The sequence below is a fragment of the Miscanthus floridulus genome, unplaced genomic scaffold (assembly GCF_019320115.1).
Source record: "Miscanthus floridulus cultivar M001 unplaced genomic scaffold, ASM1932011v1 os_1504_1_2, whole genome shotgun sequence".
Lineage (NCBI taxonomy): Eukaryota > Viridiplantae > Streptophyta > Magnoliopsida > Poales > Poaceae > Miscanthus > Miscanthus floridulus.
Window position 1 is genome coordinate 12,652 of NW_027097753.1, and position 21,648 is coordinate 34,299.

At 46.7% G+C, this 21,648-nt stretch overlaps 3 protein-coding genes and 1 pseudogene across 3 annotated transcripts; all 4 read right to left on the reverse strand.

Annotated features, from left to right (window-relative positions):
- Window positions 1-266: 266 nt before the first annotated feature.
- On the reverse strand, window positions 267-680 carry LOC136534105 (uncharacterized). Its single transcript, XM_066526582.1, has one exon. The coding sequence runs from the start codon at window positions 678-680 to the stop codon at window positions 267-269; it is 414 nt and encodes a 137-aa protein (XP_066382679.1).
- Window positions 681-5,240: 4,560 nt separating this feature from the next.
- On the reverse strand, window positions 5,241-7,008 carry LOC136534109 (BTB/POZ and MATH domain-containing protein 2-like). The gene has a single exon (XM_066526585.1). It carries the CDS (start codon window positions 6,567-6,569, stop codon window positions 5,403-5,405), a length of 1,167 nt encoding a protein of 388 aa, XP_066382682.1. The 5' UTR covers window positions 6,570-7,008; the 3' UTR covers window positions 5,241-5,402.
- A 2,860-nt stretch (window positions 7,009-9,868) lies between these two features.
- LOC136534106 (BTB/POZ and MATH domain-containing protein 2-like) lies at window positions 9,869-11,304 on the reverse strand. The gene is made up of 2 exons (XM_066526583.1): window positions 10,632-11,304; window positions 9,869-10,356 (listed from the first exon to the last, which is right to left on the reverse strand). Exons 1-2 carry the CDS (start codon window positions 11,302-11,304, stop codon window positions 9,869-9,871), a joined length of 1,161 nt encoding a protein of 386 aa, XP_066382680.1.
- A 3,930-nt stretch (window positions 11,305-15,234) lies between these two features.
- Window positions 15,235-16,248, reverse strand: LOC136534107 (BTB/POZ and MATH domain-containing protein 2-like; annotated as a pseudogene).
- Window positions 16,249-21,648: the final 5,400 nt, after the last annotated feature.

Here is a 21,648-nt window from a genome sequence, read left to right on the forward strand (position 1 = left end):
TTCTTTTTAACAAGAACAGGATTAGCTAGCCAGTCGGAGTGGTATACTCTTTGATGAATCTAGCTGTCAGGAGTTTGGTAATCTCCTCGCCTATGGCCTTGTGCCTCTTGTCATCAAAGCGACACAGGCATTGCTTGGCGGGCTTTGAGCCCGGGACGAGGTGTAATGCGTGCTCGGTGACCTCCCTTGGTATGCCCAGCATGTGTAGAAGGTTTCCATGCGAAGACATCGTGATTGGCACATAGGAAGTCGGTGAGCTCGCTCTCCTATTTGGCCAGGAGCTTGGTCTCGATCCACACCGTCTTGGTAGGGTTGGTGGGGTTGATCCCCACCACCTTGATTCCCTCAGTCGGGTGGAAGGCACTCAATGAGGTCGGCTCGTTGCAGCCTGGGACTACTGGAGTTGACGAATTCCTGAGCTCCAGGAGCTCGACGGAGTTGATGACGACAGTGGCAAGCTCATAATGCTCGCGGTTGCACGTGTAGGCGTGTGAAAAGGTGCTACCCATGGTGATGACGCCGTTCGGTCCCGACATCTTCAACTTGAGGTAGATGTAGTTAGGGATCGCCATGAAGTTGGCGTAGCATAGCCACCCCAAGATGGCGTGGTAGGACCCTAGAAAGTCCACCACCTCGAAGGTGAGGACCTCCAAGCGAAAGTTGGCTCTATCGCCAAACATGACGGGCAGGTCGATCTACCTGAGCGGGTATGCCTTCGTTCCTAGGATCACGCCATGGAAGGGAGAGCCCACAAGGCGGAGCTTCGACCGGGGGATGCGCATGGTGTCGAGGGTGTCGACGTAGAGGATGTTGAGGCCACTGCCTCTATCCATCAGCACCTTGGTGAGGCGCTTCTTGCGGACGATGGGGTCGACAATGAGCGGGTAGCGACCCGGTCGGGCGACGTGGGACGGATGGTCTCTCTGATCAAAAGTGATCGAGGAGTCCGACCAGCTAAGGAAAGAAGGGATGGCCGACTCGGCGGCGTAAGCCTCTCTATAGCGTACCTTATGCTGGCGCTTGGAGTGGATGGCATCGGATCCCCCAGAGATCATGAGGCATTCCTCGGGGTTGGGGAAACCGTCGTCATCCTTGCCCACCATGCCTCCTTTCTTGGCAGCCTCCTCCTTGCCTTTCCCTTCCTTTGGCTTGTTGGCTTACCGTAGAAAGCGCTTGAGGAGCTCGCAATCCTTGTAGAGGTGCTTGATAGGATAGGCGTGGTTGGTGCATGGAATCTCCATGAGCTTATCAAAGTGGTCGGGCTGGCCCTGCTAGGGCTGCTTGCCCGCACGATCGGTCGCAGCGACCAAGGCTAGGTTGGCCGATCGGTGCTGATCCTTCTTAGTCTTCTTGCCCTTTTGTATGGAGGGGCCCTTGCCTTGGTCCTCGTGCTTGGCCTTGCCCTTGTCCCGACCACCGCTGAAGACCGCGCCAGCGTAGGTGTTCGCCTGGTACGACAAACGTCGGCGCCTACAATACTATTTGTGCTCTGACACGTCTGGAAGGTTGCATAGTGCCGGTCTGGCATGGCCTGTTGGCACCGTCCTAAAGGTGCATAGGGCATGGCAGGGTACGGTCCTCGGTATTGCGGTTGACTTGAGCGCCTTACCTTACCTGCTCCGCCTGGTCCCCGGGCCCTTATCGAGCGAGCGTCCCCGGTCGGTTGTTCCTAGTCGGCCCCGACCGTGTCGGTCGGGGAAGAATCGCGAGCAGAGTTCCGATGTATCCTCAGTCGAAAAGGAGGTTGGAGTCGGACTGTGTCCTCACCTTAGCTAGTCCTTCCGGTTGGGGACCGGATCGTTGCCCCAGCCTGTATCTGGGCCAGTTCAGGAGGCGAGCATTGTTGCTATGCCGTCTGCTGGGCCGAGTTTTTGCAGGGAAGCGAGTCCATTGGGGACCCTAGGTTTATGAACCCGACATGTTGTGTCCTTATTCTCACCATTGAATAATTTATCAAAATACTCTTGGCATCGATGTTGGATCTCATCCTCCTTCACCAAGAGATGCTCCCTTTCATCCTTAATGCACTTAACTTGGTTGAAGTCCCTTGTCTTTCTCTCATGAACCCTAGTCATCCTATAGATGTCTTTCTCTTCTTCCTTCGTTCTCAAATGTTGGTAAAGATCCTCGTACGCTCTACCCTTTGCCACATTTATAGCTCGCTTTGCAGTCTTCTTTGCCACCTTGTACTTCTCTATGTTGACCACACTCCTATCATGGTACAAGCGTCTATAGCATTCTTTATTCTCCTTAATAGCCCTTTAGACTTCCTCGTTCCACCACCAAGTATCTTTAGCCTCGCCTCCACTTCCTTTGGTTACTCCACACACCTCTGAGGCCACCTTCCGAATGTTGGTTGCCATCTTCTCCCACATGTTGTTTGTGTCCTCTTTTTCCTTCCAAGAGCCCTCTTTGATAACCCTTTCCCTGAATACCTCTGACGTCTCCCCTTTCAGTTTCCACCACTTTGTTCAGTCACAAATCTAACCCAAAGTAAAAAAACAACGCAAAAAGAGAAAGAGGAGGGGCAACATCTCAAGGGTGGAACCACGTCCTCCTACCTCCTCCAACTTAGCCCGGCACCAGGACCTTAAGCCGCAGAGGAGGAGGAAATTACCCGGCTTTGTGCCGCCACCGTGTCACGCCGCACCGCCGGACCTACGCCGCCGTCGCCGCCGCTCCACGCTGGGCTGGGGCCCGCCTGTGCCAGGGCCGTAGGGCGGGCCCAAGGGCTGGCCGAGCCCGGGGCCTCCCTCGCTAGGGCTGCCGCGCCAGGCCGCCCTAGCTGAGGCCGGGACATGCGCGACCGGGGCTCGCCCTAGCCGCTTAGAGAGAGAGAGGGAGGAGCAGCGAAGGAACGAGAGCGGGCGCGCGTGGAGGATGAGTGGGAGAGAGGCGCTCGTGCCGCTAGATATTTTGGGTGTGAGAGAGTTCAACCATCGCCGAACAAAGGCCGCATGATGCCAATCGGACGGGTCACATGAAAAACGGTGACGTGGCCCAGGTTGGGATCCAGGAACATGTGCGGTTCTAGTAACAGTAAATTAGTATAGATAGAGTTTAGATTAATTTAATAGCACAGGAGAGTGGTGGACACTGGCATGGCAATAGAACGTCAAAGCCCAGAAGTTCCTGTCAAAAAGACTGTCTGTGAAGGATGCCATGGCATTTTGGCTAATCAGTTACAGGAGATGAGGAGATTAACAAACCAAAGGGCACAGGATGCAAGGAGATGGAAGTTCCATGTATGGATTGTTCGAAGACTCAATGGATGATGTTAGTGGCTTAGTATATAATTTTATCTTATACTCTTATAAAGCAAAACCCCACTACCATATTTTACTGCAATTTCGTGAAGCCACGTCACACCAAGGGACCCACTAAGCCACTAACATCATCCATTGAGTCTTCGTACAATCCATACATGGAACTTCCATCTCCTTGCATCCTGTGCCCTTTGGTTTGTTAATCTCCTCATCTCCTGCTCATAGATTAGGCGTTCCCTCAGGCTCCCTAATATTGTTTGCGCTAATTCTGCCTAAAGAAAGTTACGTTGTCTAGTAAGATGTTTAGGTGCAACATTGGTTATGAAATGACAATTCTAATTCTAATAGCATTGTCAAACTTAGGGTGTATATATATCTTATCATATAGAGGTTATTTGCTTGGAAACCAGAACGGGCAACTGAAATTAGAGATGGGGCCAACACTTTATTTTGGAGAGATAGATGGCTGGCCGGGAAGAGCATCCAGGACCTTGCACCAAAGGTGTATGCACTAGTGACTAAAAGGAGGTCTGGAAGGCGCACTGTGATGGAGGCCCTCAATAAGCCCTCAATAATAATAAATGGCTGGAGGATATTCAAGGCGCCATCTCCCTGGAAGCACTAATGGAGTACCTGGAGCTTTGGGATATAATTTCTGCTGTGGTACTTCAGGAAGGCGTGCCTGGCAGACATATTTGGAGGCTATCCACTACTGGTCAGTACACCGCAAAATCTGCTTATGATGCTCTTTTTCAGGGTGCCATCCACTTTGAACCCTATGAACGAATATGGAAGTCATGGGCTCCACCAAAGTGTCGCTTCTTTATGTGGCTGGTGGCACATAAACGATGTTGGACAGCAGATTGGCTGGACAAGCGAGTGCTCCCCCACCATGATCGCTGCCTCCTGTGTGATCAGCATGAGGAAAGCATCCAACACCTCTTGATTGGATGCGTGTTTGCCAAACAGTTCTGGTTTTCCCTTCTTCAGCAGGTCAGCCTCTCCACCCTCGCTCCGCAACCCAGTGATACATCTCTAGATGAATGGTGGTCCAGAGCAGAAAGGGTGGTTACAGGTGATGTAAAGAAAGGGCTAAATTCTATTATCATCCTTGGATCCTAGATTATTTGGAGGCACCGCAATGAGTGTGTGTCCAATGGAGCTGCTCCAAACACTAGAGCGGCCTTGGCCCTTGCTATGGAGGAGGTAGAGTGGTGGAGTCTTGCAGGGGCAAAGGGGTTCACCCTGCTCACTGCTAGGGAGAGAGGTTAGATTGTGCTCTCCCCGTTTTGGTCGGGAAGATCAAAAGCTTCTAGTGGTGTGTGTGTTGGGGGGGGGGGGGGGGGGGGGGGGGGGGGGGGTCTCTGTATGACTCATTCTGTCCCAGCATCTAAAATCGGTCACCTGGGATTCTAGGTGCATGAAGCTCTAGCCTGCTTCAATCCAAATAGGTATATAGTGGGAAGGTGAACATGGCCAGGTTAACTTCAACCGAGTTAGGTTGAGAAGTTATGACATATCAAGAAGAAAAGCATATTGTTTGTACCGGGTACCAATCATCACAAATCCTCAGCCATTTTAGGTAGATCAAAGGAAAATACAGCGGATATATGTTGCATGAAACATTAGGACCTGAATATATGCATTGCCATGGATAAATTATAGACATCAGATGGGAAATGCAGATTGATTCAGGACCAATGCAACACAATGCATAGCATAACACAACTTTCATCGAAGGAAAAATTATTCTGAAGCTCCACGCACCCGCAGCACAGAACCAGAACCACACACGGCTTAAATACCACAATTTAACAACAAGGGGACAAAGGTGAATTGATACTGACGTTTAGATAGAGTTTCATTGTTGATATACTATGTCTGATGTATCAGTAGTCACTGCTGGTCAGTATATATAGAGAGAACAAACGCACAGATGGATAGCATCTGAACATATGCCCAAACCTAGAGAAATTTCAAATTTTGGAGTCATTTGCCATGAAATCGATGTTATTGTTATCATTCTAAAAAACATCATGAACTAGAAGGTTAACTCCCTAAAAGATATGTCACAGCAATACACATGACTGACCGTAGATAACTGAACACTGACTAAGAATCAGTATCACTCACTTGTCACCGGCACTGCTTACCACTCCAAATGCAGGAGACCTGGTCTAGAATCTCCTTCATAACCAATGGACAGCTTGCAATGAGATGATTGAATCCATCGGTTTCCATGATTGGGCCAAGCATGTTCGGCGAGGCCATGAACCCAATGCAGGCTCGTTGCAGCTGCGAGCAGTTGTGCTGCTCTGCTAAAGCTAGCGTCGTCGCCACTGTTTCCACATCAATGGCTTCGCTGAGCTTACTTTCACACAACAACCTTAGCCTCTCCACTCCATACCGGTCCGCGGCAACGAGCAAGTGCTGCATCGCCGCATTCCGGCCATCACTGCAGCTATCAGACAGACGATCTGTGTAGATGAAGTGAAGCAGAGCCTCGAAGATTGCTGGCTCCATGTCATCGATTTTGATGAGATTTTCAGCTTTTTCCTTCATTGGACCAAAGAGCTCCGCTCTAAACACCGGAGAGCGGACAGCCAGCACACATCTGTGGGCACGGAACAACTGTCCATCCACAGTGAATGTGACGTCTGCACCTTCGCCATCGCTCAGCATCTCCCCAAAGTCATGGTGCAGGTTGGATGGCGGGACGACGACAGAGTTCGTCTCGTTGTCCACGGTGCGAGAGTCGATCACCACCGTCAGCACGCACCTGATCGTGAGGCAGTCTCTGTCGAGGTACGGCGAGCCCTGCTGCAGCCTGGACTTCTCCATGAACTTGGTGAAGCCCCAGTTGTCGCTGGCCAGAGAGAAGGTGTGCTTCATGTAGGGGTTGGTGACCGGGGGCATCTTCCCGTCCCTCTCGAGCAGATTGAGGGTGAACCGCGCCCTGACGCCGGGCGCGTCCCGGTCCCGGCTGTAGTAGTACAGGAAGGCCGAGACGTCGCCGAGCAAGCCCGCCGTGGCGCCGTCCGGATAGAATCGGACTGCCCAGTCGCGGCCGCCGACGGAGAAGGTGCTGGAGCTGACGTACCTGCCGAACCCCATGCCCTCCAGCAGCGAGTAGTCGGTCACCCTGAAGTCGTGCACCGCCGTGAAGGATTTGGTCAGGCTCGTAGACGAGGTCTTGGGCAGGCGGAAGCAGCCGTCCGGGAACGCCGAAGGATCGCGGCGATCAGCCAAGGCGCCGGCGGGGAGAGGCGGCGGCGGAGGCCCCGTGACCGATCTGGCGTCCATGAGGGCGTCTCAGGGCCGCGATTGCCTATCCGCCCGCGCTCGATGGCCGGAGGAACGGCGAATCGGCCCGTGGCGCGGCGGATTGGCGACGGAGCGCAAGGCGGCCGGCTAGGGCGCCGCTGACGGAAGCCGTGGCTGATGGAGCTTCGTTGGGGATCGGGGGAGAGATCGGGCAGCCCAGACCTGGGATATCATCGGGGACTGGAACAGAGTCTAATCTATCCCCCCGGGGTCGGGAGGCGTTCGCTTCAACACGCACGACACGATGCCTGCGGCGGCGGGCCGGCCGGAGTCGGGGGGAGAAGCTCGCGGAAGAAAACCCCCTGCGCACGAGTCGAGTGCCCACTGCCCCCCGTGGCCCCGAGTGCACGACACCAAAGCCCCGCGGCGGCCCCGCGTGCCTCTTCTCTTTGCTCTTGCCTGCGTGGCTGCGTCGGCCGTCGGCTCGGGTGGGGTGGGGCAGGCCGGCAGGGGTAGCGTGCCGCGCCCGCGTGCGTCGTGCGTGCCTGGGGCTAAAATTTCGTGGACCAATGAAATTCGGCCCAGCCGAGTATGGTAGCGGTGGAGGCCCAAGGCTGCTATCACGAAACGGCCACAGCGCGAGGGCCGTTGGCCTGCGTGTGTGGTGTGAGTTGCGACAGGAAAAAAATCATTTGTACTTTAGGGCTGTTTGGCTCCTTATTATGGCTCTATTCAATATAGCTCGTTAGGATAGCGGCTCAACTTATATATATTAAAAAAATCTGCAATCAATAAAATAATCAATAATCATTATTCTCTCTGTTCTAAATTATAAGACGTTTTGGCTTGTTCAGATTTATTGTTTTAACTATGCATCTGGACACAGTGTATATCTAAGTGCATATCAAAATAGTGTATCTTAAAAAAGTTAAAACGACTTATAATTTGGAATGGATGGAGTAATATATAATTAGTTCCATGCAAACACAAAGTAAAAGAGGTACACAATAGCGCATATAACCACATAGGTTATAAAGCTTCAATCTCATGCGTATAGTGTGACATGAAGAGTAATTGGTGCCGATTTAAGTTGTTGGATTACGAAGAAATATTTGGCCCATTTAGCTCCTGAGCTGACTTGCAAGCTCGCTCAAACTTACTCATTAACTTAAAGAGCTAAAATGCCATTTTTTGGCTTGTTACAAAAACTAAAAAAAAAGACAAGCCGAACTGAGTTGAACTAGCTAGCTAGCCATGAGCTTTTTCGCTCGACCCTATTTGTACATTTTCAACCACCAAAGTCTAGTTTTCCTTTGGATCCTCAAAGACATACATCTTACTCTCTAGACTCTAAAAAAACCTTTAGATTACCTCTCTGCCCTAGTTAGAATTGGTTTTCAAGATGGATTTATTTTTTAGTTAAAAAACATTCGATAAATCTCTTACAATGCTTTTAAACCACGAAAAATGTATCTAAGCTTCTAAGTTCTAAAAAAAAACTTCTAGATATGGATTGGGATACGTGAAATCCAAATAAGATAATTAGATCTCATGAAAATATCTCTAAAAGCTTCTACAATTCTGAATTAGCTCTAGGAAAATAGAAAAAAAATATCTAGGAAACTAGAAAATTATGAGGACATACTAATCAATGTCTAAACATGTCTTAAAAACTTTATTCAACAAAAATATGAGATGCAACCAACATGAATGGAAAATACAATAATGTGAAATGCATTCATGTTGTTTAGATGTTGTGTTTTTGTTGAGGAAAGTTTTTAAAATGTACTTAGATATTGATTGCAATGTTTAGGGAATTTTATAGATTGTTTGGATGTTTTTATCCATTTTCTTAGAGCTTGGAGGTTTGTAGAGATATTTTCATGATCTCTAATTTTTTTTTGGTTTCTCATGCCCCAAATATATCTCTAAATTTTTTCTCGGGTTTTCAAAAGCTTAGAGACATTTTTGTGGTTTACAAAAATGAAGAAACTACCTTGCCAACCACTTCTACCATGAAATATAATTCAAATGGTTTTGAGAGTAGTGTGTGGGGAGGAGGGCATTAAGATGTCCGGCTCTATAGAGTTTGATAAAGAGAAAAACTGGATTACAATGATAGTAATGGAGTGAAAAAGGATTTTTTTTTCCTGGTGCAATGCTACCGTGCAGCAAGGGCAAGCGTCGGCGAACAAGCAAGCATACTACACACACTAAATCAATTTTTCTATACAATTGTCACGAATTCAGAAAATCAATAACTGTCACGAATTTGTCTAGATCCTTCAAAAACTTCCTATAGTGTTATATCGTTATAGTACCAAAGCTTGGATTACAAATTCTTTTTTTCAAATGAGTCATGTTGCATGCAGTTGTTGATTGCACTGCACCGACATATTATACTCATCCAATAGAAATACTTAGGTCACTCACAATGCAGAAACCATCATAGTTTCTATATGCATTAATTACTCTGCCACCTAAGCATTTTGCTGATGTGGCAAGCGAATTAACGAGGAGAGAGAAGAAAATGGTTTCTTAATAAGAAACTATGTCTATACAGGAATCAAGACATAATGAGATGTGATAGTCAGATGAGGGAGAAAAAAGACATGTGGTTGGATAAAAGATTATTATGTAAAAACTATCCATTAGGAACATAGTTTCTTTATATGTAGTGTCAATATAAATTAATAGACGTAGAAACCATATGTGGTTTTTAACATTGAGTCTGCCCTTAGGGCGGCTCCAACGGCTATCGAAATCGCTAGCGGTGCTCATATGTTATTGGTTAGACAGGAGAGAGAATTGTAAAATCAATTGCGCTAGCGAGGTCTCAAGCGCTGGTCTCACACTTCTCCCAAGACGCTCACTCTCTGCTCTCTGCTCCGACGTTCAAAGCTTTTTCTGGTTTCTATCATATCTTGAACCACATCAGCAGACGATTGGCTATGCCATTGAGGGCGCCCTTAGAGCAAGGCCAAAAATAGAGCCAAGTGTTTGGCTATTAACCAAGTTGTACAATAGTGGTCTTTTATTTGTCTATAACAATCTTTTTTATTGTTACTTTTACCTATGTCCCACCTTCTCTTTGATTCTCCTCCTCACATTCACTTCAAGTATGGGCCCACAACTACATATGTATCCGTGCCTAGCTTGTTGCTTGCATGCCTCCTCTCTTCTCTGCTCTACGTCATTTGTTTGGCTATAAGCTTATTATTGTACTTATTATTGTACTTTCTTATATGATGAAATCAGTTCAACCGACAGCAGATTTTAAATAAGACTCATCAGCACACCTTCCAAAACGTACACCAACGAACAAGCGAGGCTACTGATCAATGATCATCAACTCTTGCCGAGACGACCTTGTCCAAGATATCGCTGGCAACCGAAGGGTAGCTCGCAATGAGATGGCCGAACCCCTCCGTTTTCATGGCAGCGCGAAGCATGTCCGGCCAGGACAGGAACCTCAGGCAAGCTTCTCTGAGCTTGACGCACTGGTGCCGCTCGGCCAACGCCAAGGTGGTCGCCACCGACTGCACGTCGATCCAGCCGCACAGCCTCGCCTCGCACAGCATCCTCAGCCTGTCGAGCCCGTAGCGGTCCGCGGCCACGAGCAGGTGCTGCGCCGCCACGACCCTGCCCGCGGTGCAGTCGTCGGCGAGCGAGTCCGTGTAGATGTAGTGGAGGAGCCCCGCGAAGGCAGCGGGATCCATCTCGTCCACCTTGATGACGCACCGCGCGACGTCCCCGCCCTGCTGGGCCTCCTTCATGGCGCCGAAGAGCTGCGCCTTGAACACCATGGAGCGGGCGGCCAGGACCACTGGCGGAGCCAAGGGGGGCTGGCAGGGGCCATGGCCCCCCCAATGTTTCACAACAACAAAAAATAGTAGTATGACTTAATATTTTTTATTTATATTAAAAGAGAGATTATATAAAATTCTTGTCATATATACCTATTAATATCTTCTATATAATATAATTATACAAAACACAACTAGATAATAAAATTATCGCAATAAAAAAGATCGAGCCGGCCCCCCTAAGTATAATTCCTGACGGCCGGCCCCCCCTGAGTATAAATCCTGGCTCCGCCACTGGCCAGGACGTAGCGGTGCGCGCGGAAGAACCGGTCGCCGACGACGAACGTCACGTCGGCGCCGGCGCCGTCCCTGAGCATGCGCGCCAGGTCGTGGCGGAGGACCGACTCCGGGACCTCGATGACGGCGTCGTCCTCCGTGTGCGTTTGTATCACAGACATGGCGCACCGGATCGTGAAGCTGTCGTTGGAGTCCCGCAGCAGCCCCTCCAGCAGGGATCTGTCGAAGAACGTGTTCGTGCCCCACATGGCACCGGCACGGGCGTAGGTGGAGGTTTCGGTTCTCGTCAAGTCGGCGGTCTCTTTTCTCTTCTTCCTCCTCTTCCCTGTCCTCGTCGACACTCGGCGACCTTTGTCGTCGAGCAGTGTGAATTTGAACTTGACCCTGGTACCGGCCGGTCCGGCCACAAGGCATAGGTAGACCGCCGTGAAAGAGGCTGCCTCCGCTTCAGGAGTCTCGTCGTAGCCGTCGGGGAAGAACCTGATGCTCCAGTCGCACCCGCCGGCGCTGAAGGTGCTCGAGGCAACGACCTGGCCGATGCCCACGAGCAGCGAGAAGTTGGTCACCTTGTAGTCGTGCGTCGCGGTGATGCCGTGCGTCAGGCATCTCGACGACGTCGCGGGCAGCAGCGATGGGTTAGCTGAAGATGAGGAGTTGGTGTCACCAGCCATGTCATGCACCGATGCACGCATATGGGAGATCGGCGGCGGCGAAATTAGCTAGGGCAACAGACGAGAGCCTTCAAGGAAACATGCTCGCGTACGTCGCTCAGAAGTCAGGTCCCGGCGGCCTTCGTATTATATACGTAGACAAATAGTGCGTATGTAACCGCACCAGAACACGTACCGAAGGTAGGCATCGCGTGTACAGCCAAAACCCCAGGTACCGCAAGAGTCCAACTTGTGCATGCATGGGTTCCAGATTAAGCCTTGCTTGTTCACGGAGCGGGATTTGCAGAATAATAATTAGGCTAAAAAATTTTTAATCTGAAACTGTCGTATGTCAAGTGTATTTATATGACTCATTTATATATTTAATCTCTAGACTCTTGTTTTGCCCACTACCTCAGCCCAATACTCCACTCTCCTTTATATATAAAAAAAATACTCCACTCTCCAGACCAGACACCAAGCAACCAATAGTTAAAAGCGGCAAGGCTGGACATCCTGAGACTAACTGCGAAAGCAATATTTCTGCCATCTCGATCATATTGTTGGCATTGGCGGGTGGGGAAGACTTCCCTGGTTCATTACATCTAATTAATCTACAATGATCCAAGGGTGAAAGACCGTTTTGGTGCGACGATATGGGTCTGTGCCTCATATTTCTTCGACAAGAAAAGGATAACAAAGGAAATCATTGAAATAATCCCTAGGGAGGAATTCAACTCATCATCATGCAGTCTATATGGTCTTAAGATCAAATCGTTAGAGCGGCTCAAGATATGCCCAAAATTCCTTTTGCTTTTGGTGCCAAAAAAAATTGAACACTTATCAAACTCTCAACAAGTAAATACTTGCCAAAACTTATTATTTCATTGTTCTTCCATGGGTTACATGAATGTTTTCGCTATAACTCATGGATGTGCCTCAGCTGGTGGCGGCGGTTAATTTGGCGGGTGAACGTTCCAACCTAAACATCAGTAAGAATTGTATAAAATCAGTATGAGCATTTCTTGCATATATAGTAATAAAGACGTAGTAGCATAAATGTTTATTTTGCTATGATGAAATGAATACATTTAAGAACTTACCTCCACATTTATATCCAACTGGCACAGGCTTGTTGCATTCCCTTGCAAGACGAACAAGTTTCTTCGGGTCTACATACTTCTCATCATTAGGGTCGAGTAAATGACAAACGCAAACCATCTTAGAACGTGCCACCGCTTTACGACATTTCTCCTCTGGGGGTACGTAATTACCCTCTTTTCTTATGGTCTTCATGCATTTGCTCATGACCAAATCTTTCTCTTCATGACAATCGTAGTTATCGAAAGCTTCACCTGTTCTAAACATGGTAATAAATACAAAAGTGCACACAACAAGGATGTTAATGACTACTTTCATAGCCATTCTACAGTAGTATTGGGTTGATTTTGCCGGGATCTTGTATTGATCTTTGCTTGATTGGAATGGTGATTATATCTATTTATAGCATATGGAAAATCTGGTATACTAGACTTCCATTGAATCTTCGAACGGATACTAAACTAAATCAAAAGTCATATAGGTGGTAGCGATAATTAATGTTTTTTTATAATAGTATCCTCACTGCAGGCTAAATGAGAAGGGATTTTATCTTTTATACTAGTTGGCATGCAACATTGATTAATTATACTTAATTTTGGAATTGTGGTATCCAAAATATTTATATGACAATACACAGGGTGATTTTCAATATTGATACCTGATTTACAATTAATAATAGAATCCATGTCTAAGTCTTCAAGAAAACAATAATAAATATATGTGAATCTTTAAAAATTAAAGTGGTAGCCAAGTAATACTGCGCCATCCGTTCCAAATTATAAGACATTTTAGCTATTCTAAATACATTATTTTTGCTATGCACTTAGACATACACTATGTGACTATGTCTAGATACTTAGTAAAAGATCTCACAAAAAAGATACTTAGTAAAAGAAATGTATCTAGAAAAGACAAAACGTCTTATAATTTAGAATGGATGGAATATCATTTCACTTTAGCTTATCCTCACATGCCACATGAAAATCCAATTTAACACCACGGTTGCAACGCTCCACCAAAAAATCCTAAATGAAAAATGTGAATGTTTCGAAATCTTCTTGAAATGATTGGTGTTCTGGTCATATTGCTTCTAGGTCAAACTCTAGCCAACCTTAGTTCAAACTAGGATGGATAAAACCTAAACATATGCATGCACAATTTAATTTAGGCTGTTAACTAAATTATGAATTGCATATTTAATCATGTTATATATTTATATGTTTCGATTTACTTATGTTTTTGGACTTGAGTGCCAATTAAAATGAATGTAATTGAAATGTAAACTTCTCTTTCAATATTTTGGCATGAAATAGGGTAGACACGGAATAGAAAAAGAAAAGAAAAAGAAAATAAGCCAATGGGTTCAAACTTTGCCACTTTGGCTCAACCCATTGCCTCCTGTAATCATGTTGATTAGGCCTCCTAGCAACCCAACAATACCCCGTGCCCTCTTTCAGATCTCAATCCCTCTTTGGGCCTATTTGGCACAGTTCTACCTCTGAGATCTATGCTGGATCTACAATTTGTAGATTAAATTAAAGTGGCTTTAGATATTTATATTTAATCTAAACTATAAACGAAATGAGTCATGTAAATGCACTTGATATGCCTGCAACTCTAGATTCAGGATTTCGTAGAACTACATCAGCTTTAGAAAATCCATAATTTTTTCAGAGCTAGATCTCTGCCAAACAAGGCTTCTCTCTCCTCCTAGTCTCCCTCGGTCCATCCTAGATTCGATGGTGGGTAGGGCGAACGACAAGCGTGCTAGGAAAGGGCCGCAACAACTGCCAGTGAAACTACAATAGCAGAGAAGCCAGAAACAAAATCGTCACATCATTTCCTAGAGTTTTAAAGGTATACTCCCTCCATCTTAAAATAGCGACGTTTTAGATTTAGACACAGGAATTTAAGAGGAGTGAAAATGTGTGGTGCACACAAAACAAGGAGGAGAGAGATAGAGATGTAGAGTATTGGCAAAAGAAGAAGATGTACCTAGGGAAGAGAAATGTGTATTGGGAAGTGAGAATAACAACTACTCTCTTAAATATTTTAAACTTTGACTAAATATATATATATACAACAACAACAAAACATTTAAGTCACAAACAAGTTGAGGTAGCCTAGAGTTGAAACCCAACAGAAGCAATCAATGTTCAGGCACGTGAATAGCTATTTTCTAAGCACTCCTATCTAAGGCTAAGTCTTTGGGTATATTCTATCATTTCAAGTCTCCTTTTATTGCCTCTACCCAAGTCAACTTCGGTCTTCCTCTGTCTCTCTTCACGTTACTATTCTGGCTTAGGATTCCACTACGCACCGGTGTCTCTGCAGGTCTTCGTTGGACTTGTCCAAACCATCTCAACTTGTCTTGAATAAGCTTTTCTTCAATTGGTGCTACCCCTAATCTATCACGTATATCATCGTTCCGAACTCGATCATTTCTTGTATGACCGCAAATCCAACGCAACATACACATTTTCGCGACACTTATACTAAATGTATATATATAAGAAAAATATTAATATTCATGGTATCTTTAGATGAAATGTTGAATATATTTTTACAATATATTTATTTGGAGATATAATATTGCTAATATTTTCTATAAATCTAGTCAAACTTTAGAAAATTTGAATAGCATATAGTGACATTTTTTTTGTGGGATGAAGAGAGTATTTTAGGGTAAAAATTAAATTTTATAACTTCAACTATTAGGAAGGATGGAGTATAATATAGCGGCAATGGTCATGTCGACTAATTCATCGTACGATAAAGACTGTTCAATTTACACAAGATAAAACTCAACACCGGCCGTACGTCCAATAATCCAACGCTGAGCAAGGCTAGTCAAGCTTTGGCCGAGGCGATCTTGTCTAGAATCTCCTTCATAATCAGAGGGCAGCTCGCGATCAGATCCTTGACCCCCTCGGTCTGCAAGACAGCGCCGAGCATCTCCGGCCACGCAATAAATCTCAGGCAAGCCTCCTTGAGGTGCACGCGCTGGTGCCGATCCGCTAAACCCAGGATCGCAGCGACCGACCGCACGTCGATCCAGCTGCTCAGCTTCGCTTCGCACATGAGGCCCAGCCGCTTCAGCTAGTACCGGTCAGCGGCGACCAGCAGGTGCTGCATCGCCACGGTCTCATCGTCCCTTTCTTCGTAGCTCCTCTCCGGCAACGAGTCCGTGTACACGAAGTGTAGAAGCCTCTCGAACACGGACGGGTCCATGTCCTCGATCCGGATGCACCCCGTGAAGCTCTCCTCCATGGCGCCGAAGAGCTGCGCCCTGAACACCCTGGACCGCGCGGCGAGCACGTACCTGTGGGCAAGGAAGAACCGGTCGCCGACGCTGATCGTGACGTCGGCGCCGTCGGCGGCCTCCAGCATGCGCGCGTGCAGATCCGACGGCGGGGCTGCGACGGTCGCCGCGTCTTCGATGCGATGCTTCACGACGGTCACGGCGCACCGGATTGTGAAGCCGTGCAGCAGCTCTTTTAGCTTGGATTTCTCGATGAAATCAGACCAGCCCCAGTTGTTACTGTGCTCCATGTCATAGGTTCTTGTGTCCGTGAACAAGGTTCTTGCAATTATTGGTACTTGTTTATCTCCTTGTCCTGCTGATCCCTTCTTCTCTTTCCCTTTCTTCCCCGACGACGGCGCTTGACTGTCTTTATCGAACAGGCTTATACTGAACTTAACCCTCACGCCTGGTGGTCTGTCAAGAAGATTCAAATGCACCGTCGTATAAGCAGCAGGTTCGTCGTTGTCCTTTGCACCCTCGCCGTCGGGGAAGAACTGGATGCTCCATTCGCAGCCGCCGATGAAGAAGGTGCCCGAGCTGACGTAGTCACCGGGGGCCATGCTGTCGAGCGGCAAGAAGTCGGTCACCACGAAGTTGTGCGTCCCCGTGATGGCCTGTGTCCGGCATGTCGACCACGTCTCCGGTAACATCCGGTGGCCGTTGTCGACCGATGACGAGAATTACTAGGCCTGTTATTAGCCATGGCCGTGCAGGATTTTTTTCACCTAAACCTTCAACACACACGTCATTCATGGTGGTGATGGTGGTAGTCGATGTCCTCTTGTATACATGCAAATTTAGAAAATACTATTCTACCTGAACTAGACTCCAAGACCTACTGGAATACAGGGTAAAGAATCGAGTCGTTACCAGACATGCATGTTAAGCTGTCGACCAACCAGAAAATATGGAGAACTGTAACAGGACATGTTAATTTTGGGTTCTGATGATGATAATTGTCCATGGTGGAACATGCACTGCCGTGCTGGAGATTACCAAACAATAATGCTTGGCCACGGGCATCCGCCCCATCCGAACATCGTGCGCCTCAGTCCGCCTCGCTGCTTTCTCCTACCGTGCGCCTCACCCATGCTCCATTCGCTCTGGCTCCTCGCTCCCGCCCCGTCACGCGCCCCACCAGCACTGCTCGCTCCTCGCTCTCGCCCAGTTGCGCTCCCCGCCTGCATCGTTTGGTCCTCGCTCTAGCCGCCCGCCGCCCGCTCCGTCTCGTAGTGCGTGCCGCCCGCCCAGTCAAGCCAAGGGCGGCTGTAAAGCTGGTGGCATGCTCCTAATCAATGGCCTGCTCGCCTACACCATCGCCGTCGCACAGGAGCCATCACGGTGTGGTGACGTGGGCGCAATGGGCAAGCTCTCGTATTAAGCAGGGTAGCGGAAGGGATGGGGTGCCGTAGGTACGTCGAACAGGAGCTGTGTTTGGCCACGGGTCTAGGGCCGGACGCTCCGTGCACAAGCCTTACCGATTACCAAAACCAAAAAAATTAAAATTACAATAACTGCTTGCTTCAGCGCATATTGCACGTAGTAGCCCAGTAGTACTAGAGCACTTGATAAGCCTTGAAGGCGAGGAGCGTGCCACGGTTCTACACATGGGCCGATGGGGACGATTGGGCAGCGTGGGGCGACACATACTGGACCAAGTTAGCTATATAACCCAACTGCCATAGTGCGGACTTGCGGGATGGACTTTCAACATTTCGTAGCCCCTGCGTGCACTCTTGGGGTTCTAATTCACACGGGCCTGTTTGTTGTCTGCATAACTCTGTATCTAGGCCACCGTAGTGTAACCCGTCTCTGATTGGTTACCTGCACAAGCCAATATGCAGGCTAGCACTCTCCTCAAAGCACCTTCACGTTGCATCCCACTGTACGTCCAATTTTTACGGAATCAAGCTATGCAGGCCTGCATTTGCATCCGCACTGCAGCTTCTGCATCCGCACTGCAAGTCTGTTGCATCCGCACTGCAGGCATCTCGTGGCTTCCCGAGGGGTGGCTTCGTCCTCACAGCGGCCAGGACACTGCTACAGAATGGATTTGTTGTCTTGGGCGGTAACGGTCTTTAGTCTCGGTTATCGTGTCGAGACAACGATCCTAGGACTAAAGGTCCCTCTTTAGTCCCGGCTTGCCACCTTTAGTCCTGGGTCATCGAGCCGGGACTAAAGAGGGACCTTTAGTCCCGGTTGGTGTTACCAACCGGGACTAAAGGCCCTCCAGCCGAGCAAACGTGGCCGCACCCTTTAGTCCCGGTTGGTAACCCCAACCAGGACTAAAGATTCCTTTTCTTTTTCTTTTTTTTTTGTTTAATTTGTTTTCAGTTCAGTTACACGTATTTGTTTAATATATAATATGTTTTTATGTACGTATTCTACGCTGCTAATATAAATACACGCACGCATATAATTACATCTAATTCTCATCTCGAGCATTATATATATATATATATATATATATATATATATATATATATATATATATATATATATATATATAACACTTTCATAATCTTGTTCTCGAAAATAACGATATCAATAAACATTTAATTTACATCATTTATTCCTTAGGATCAAAGTAGAACTCGCCGTTGGGATTTAGCACTTTTTCTAGAAGAAATCCTGCTATTGACTTTTGAACTGCTTTCAGATGGTCTTTTTGCATGACCCTTCGTTTCAACCATTCAGTCTTGCATTTGAAATAAAAGGAAAAATATTAATACATATATATATATTCATTTAAAAATAAATAAAAAATTGATATATACGTACTCTGAGGACATCTTCAGGAGTTCTTCTTATGTGCGCAGTGATAAATTCACAAACGTAGTATCCACACAAGTTCTTACCTGGTTGCTGTCGCAAACACCACTGTACGAGAGAAGATTATTCTCATCATCTCACACGTAAATTGAAGTACGATATAGTAATTAAACACGAGGGGAAGTGTATATAGTACAACTTACTGGTATTTCAACTACATTAAGTGGTGCCTTGCAATCCTTGCGATGTTGCCGAATAAACTCTTTCCAAACCCTGTGCGACCAATAATGTACGATCGTTAATAAATTATGGCAAAGTCTATTCAATAATAGTTGTGCGCGAGAGATCGAAATTACCCCTGGATAATGTCTATCATATCTTGGTATAGTGCCCGCTCTTTTCTCAACGAGTCAAAGATTACTAACCGACTTGAGTTTAACTCAATGACAATGAGTATCCAGTGAAACCTGCATTGGTTTATACACATATGTACATACATATAAGTTGTATTGATATTACATAAATTGTGTAGACTACATTATTATTAACACTTACTCAAAGTTGTACGGGAAAAGTATTGTTGTCTTGTCGTGTTGCTTCACGAAGAACATCATGATATTCTCCTATGCTTCAGATACCCACCGCTTCTTGACAATAATACCGGTTTTGAATACGATATAAGGATCAATGAAGCCAACACTGGTGTCTTGTATTCTTTGGAGCTCTGACATCTGGAATCTGTATATAAATATAAGTTACATGTGAGGATAATTATATACACGTACGCATGGAGGTGAGTTTATTAAATAAAAGTAAGAATCACTTACAAACAAAAGGAGCTAATGATTGATTTGTCTAGAGCGTCCATGTGGTATAGTTGATGTAATTCTTCGAAACTAATATGTAAGATGTCATCGCCACGAAAGTAATGATGGTCTCTAAATCTGACAAAGATCCACTGCTCACCCCTGCCACACGCCTGCATGTACCACTTGTTGAGCAAGTATATTTGCGTACCCAATTCATTCAGAGTCGCAGGGTTGTACAGACTTTTGCCATATTTATAAGTCTTCCAGGTATCAACTTCCAGGTTCTAGATTGGAGCTTTGCCCGTCAATTGATCCAAGGTTAAACTAGTATCTTCAAAAAAAAGCATTAAGGGCTTGAACCGACACTTCTCCAGAGTTGTCTGGTCGATAGACTTCTATGTTGGAACCATATTCATTAGCAACAACAAGATTTTGCATTGGTTGCTTCTGTTGTCCGAGCTGTGGGACATCCTTCCCTGATTCTCTTTTCCTTTTCTTATCTGCATCATGTGACTTCACGAGGGAGCGGTCATAGTCTGATAGTGGTGAAGGCTTATAAAGTTCAATCATCTTTTTTTTGTGAGCATCGACCTTCTGCCTCAGCACATCTCGTGGTATGTAAAAGTACGGCTTCTCCTTAAGCTTCGCTTGACTCTTGTTTTTGATATCTATAAAAAATCTTTCACTTTTTTGTCTTCTTTAGCTACTATTTGCTCATCAGTCTTTTCAGGAAGTATTTCTTGAGAAATAACTCTTTTTCTCGGGGTCTTCTTTGCCGTCGGGACCTTAGACGTCTTTGTAGTGCATCGCTGTGGAGGGGGTGGGGGCGGTGTTGGAGACTGGCGTGGAGGCGATGAGGCCGGTATTGGTGGAGATCGATGTGGAGGCGTTGGAGATCGTTGTGGAGGAGGTGGGGCCGGTGTAGGAGTTGGAGATCGTTGTGGAGGCGATGGGGCCGGTGTAGGAGTTGGCGATCGCCATGGGGATGAAGTCATCTCGCCCCCTGCGATGCTGTGATGAGATGGGGAATGAATGATTGGGCTAGGCTAGGGGGAGACCCTGCTACAAAAACAAGTTGTGTGTCAATAATTTTTGAAGCCAATAGAAAATTAATGGAAAATAATATTTCATTCACTTTCATTCGTACCTAGGGTGAGGTAGGGGAGGCGGTGGCGCCCCAGGAATGATGATGAAGCATTTGCGCCATTGAATAAATGTCTTCTCTGCTTCTCCTAGTGTCTTCTCCCCATCACCGCCTTCAATGTCAAGAGGAACATTGCTGTAACCTTTGAGCACTCTATCGACCAAGACGCTAGCATATCCAGGTTGAATAACTAACCCATGAATTCTTGGTGTCTTCGTTCGGTCTATTAGAGATACAACCCCGACAGCCACCATGATTGATGCATTATTACCATCTGGAATGTGCAGCTCACATGTTGTTAGAGGCTCGGTAATGTCATCAACAGGGAAGCGCAACCCAGCGTCATCTTGAATAACTGGCAGCTCCATGGAAGCACAACTGCTTTTCATCTGACCAACGGGGCTAATGGTGACTCCCGACGTTGATTGCGATTGCATTTGACTCATTGCTAGCTGCACTTGCCTCTTGATCTCCTCCTGCATTCTTGCCTCAAGAGATTTTTCTCGTTCACATGATTCAAGCAATGCTTGTCGTGACTCATCAACAAATTGCTCTAATGCACGGATTTGTTCTGCCTCCTCATCCTTCTTTCTCTGGCGGCTTCTGTAGGTATCCTTGTCTGCTGGGAATGCGTGTAGCCACAGAACCACCCCATAGCCTCTTGTTCGACCACCATGTTCGGGATTCTCTAGGACATATGTCAATTCATCCTTCTCTCTGTTGGGCTTGAAAACACCACTATCAGCTTCTTCCCTAGCACGAGCTAGTTTCTATGTTGCTCTCTCAATTTTTTGGTCAAAAATTAGCTTGCCAGTGTCTGGGTCTAGGCTTCCCCCATGAGCGTAGAACCAATTCTTTGCGCGTTGAGGCCAGTTCTTCTCTATTGTTTCAGGTATGATTCCCTTGGCAGTAATCTCTGCTTCTAGGTTCTGCCACTTGGGAATAGCACTCCTATAACCACCTGATCCCATGCAATGATGGTATTGCTTCTATCGGGCATTCTGCCGATTCCTCATCACACGTTCCTCACTGTCTTGAGATGTCTTGTATTCTACGAAGGCATCTCAATGGGACTCCAACTTGACAAATGCCTTAGCATTGAAATCCGGCATAGCATTTTTCAAGATAAACTTTTTATACAATGTCTTCTTCCAACTCTAGAACAATGTTGCCATCTTCTTCATTGTCCAATCCCTCACTAGCTCCTTCAAAGCATCATCTGCTTGTAATATGAA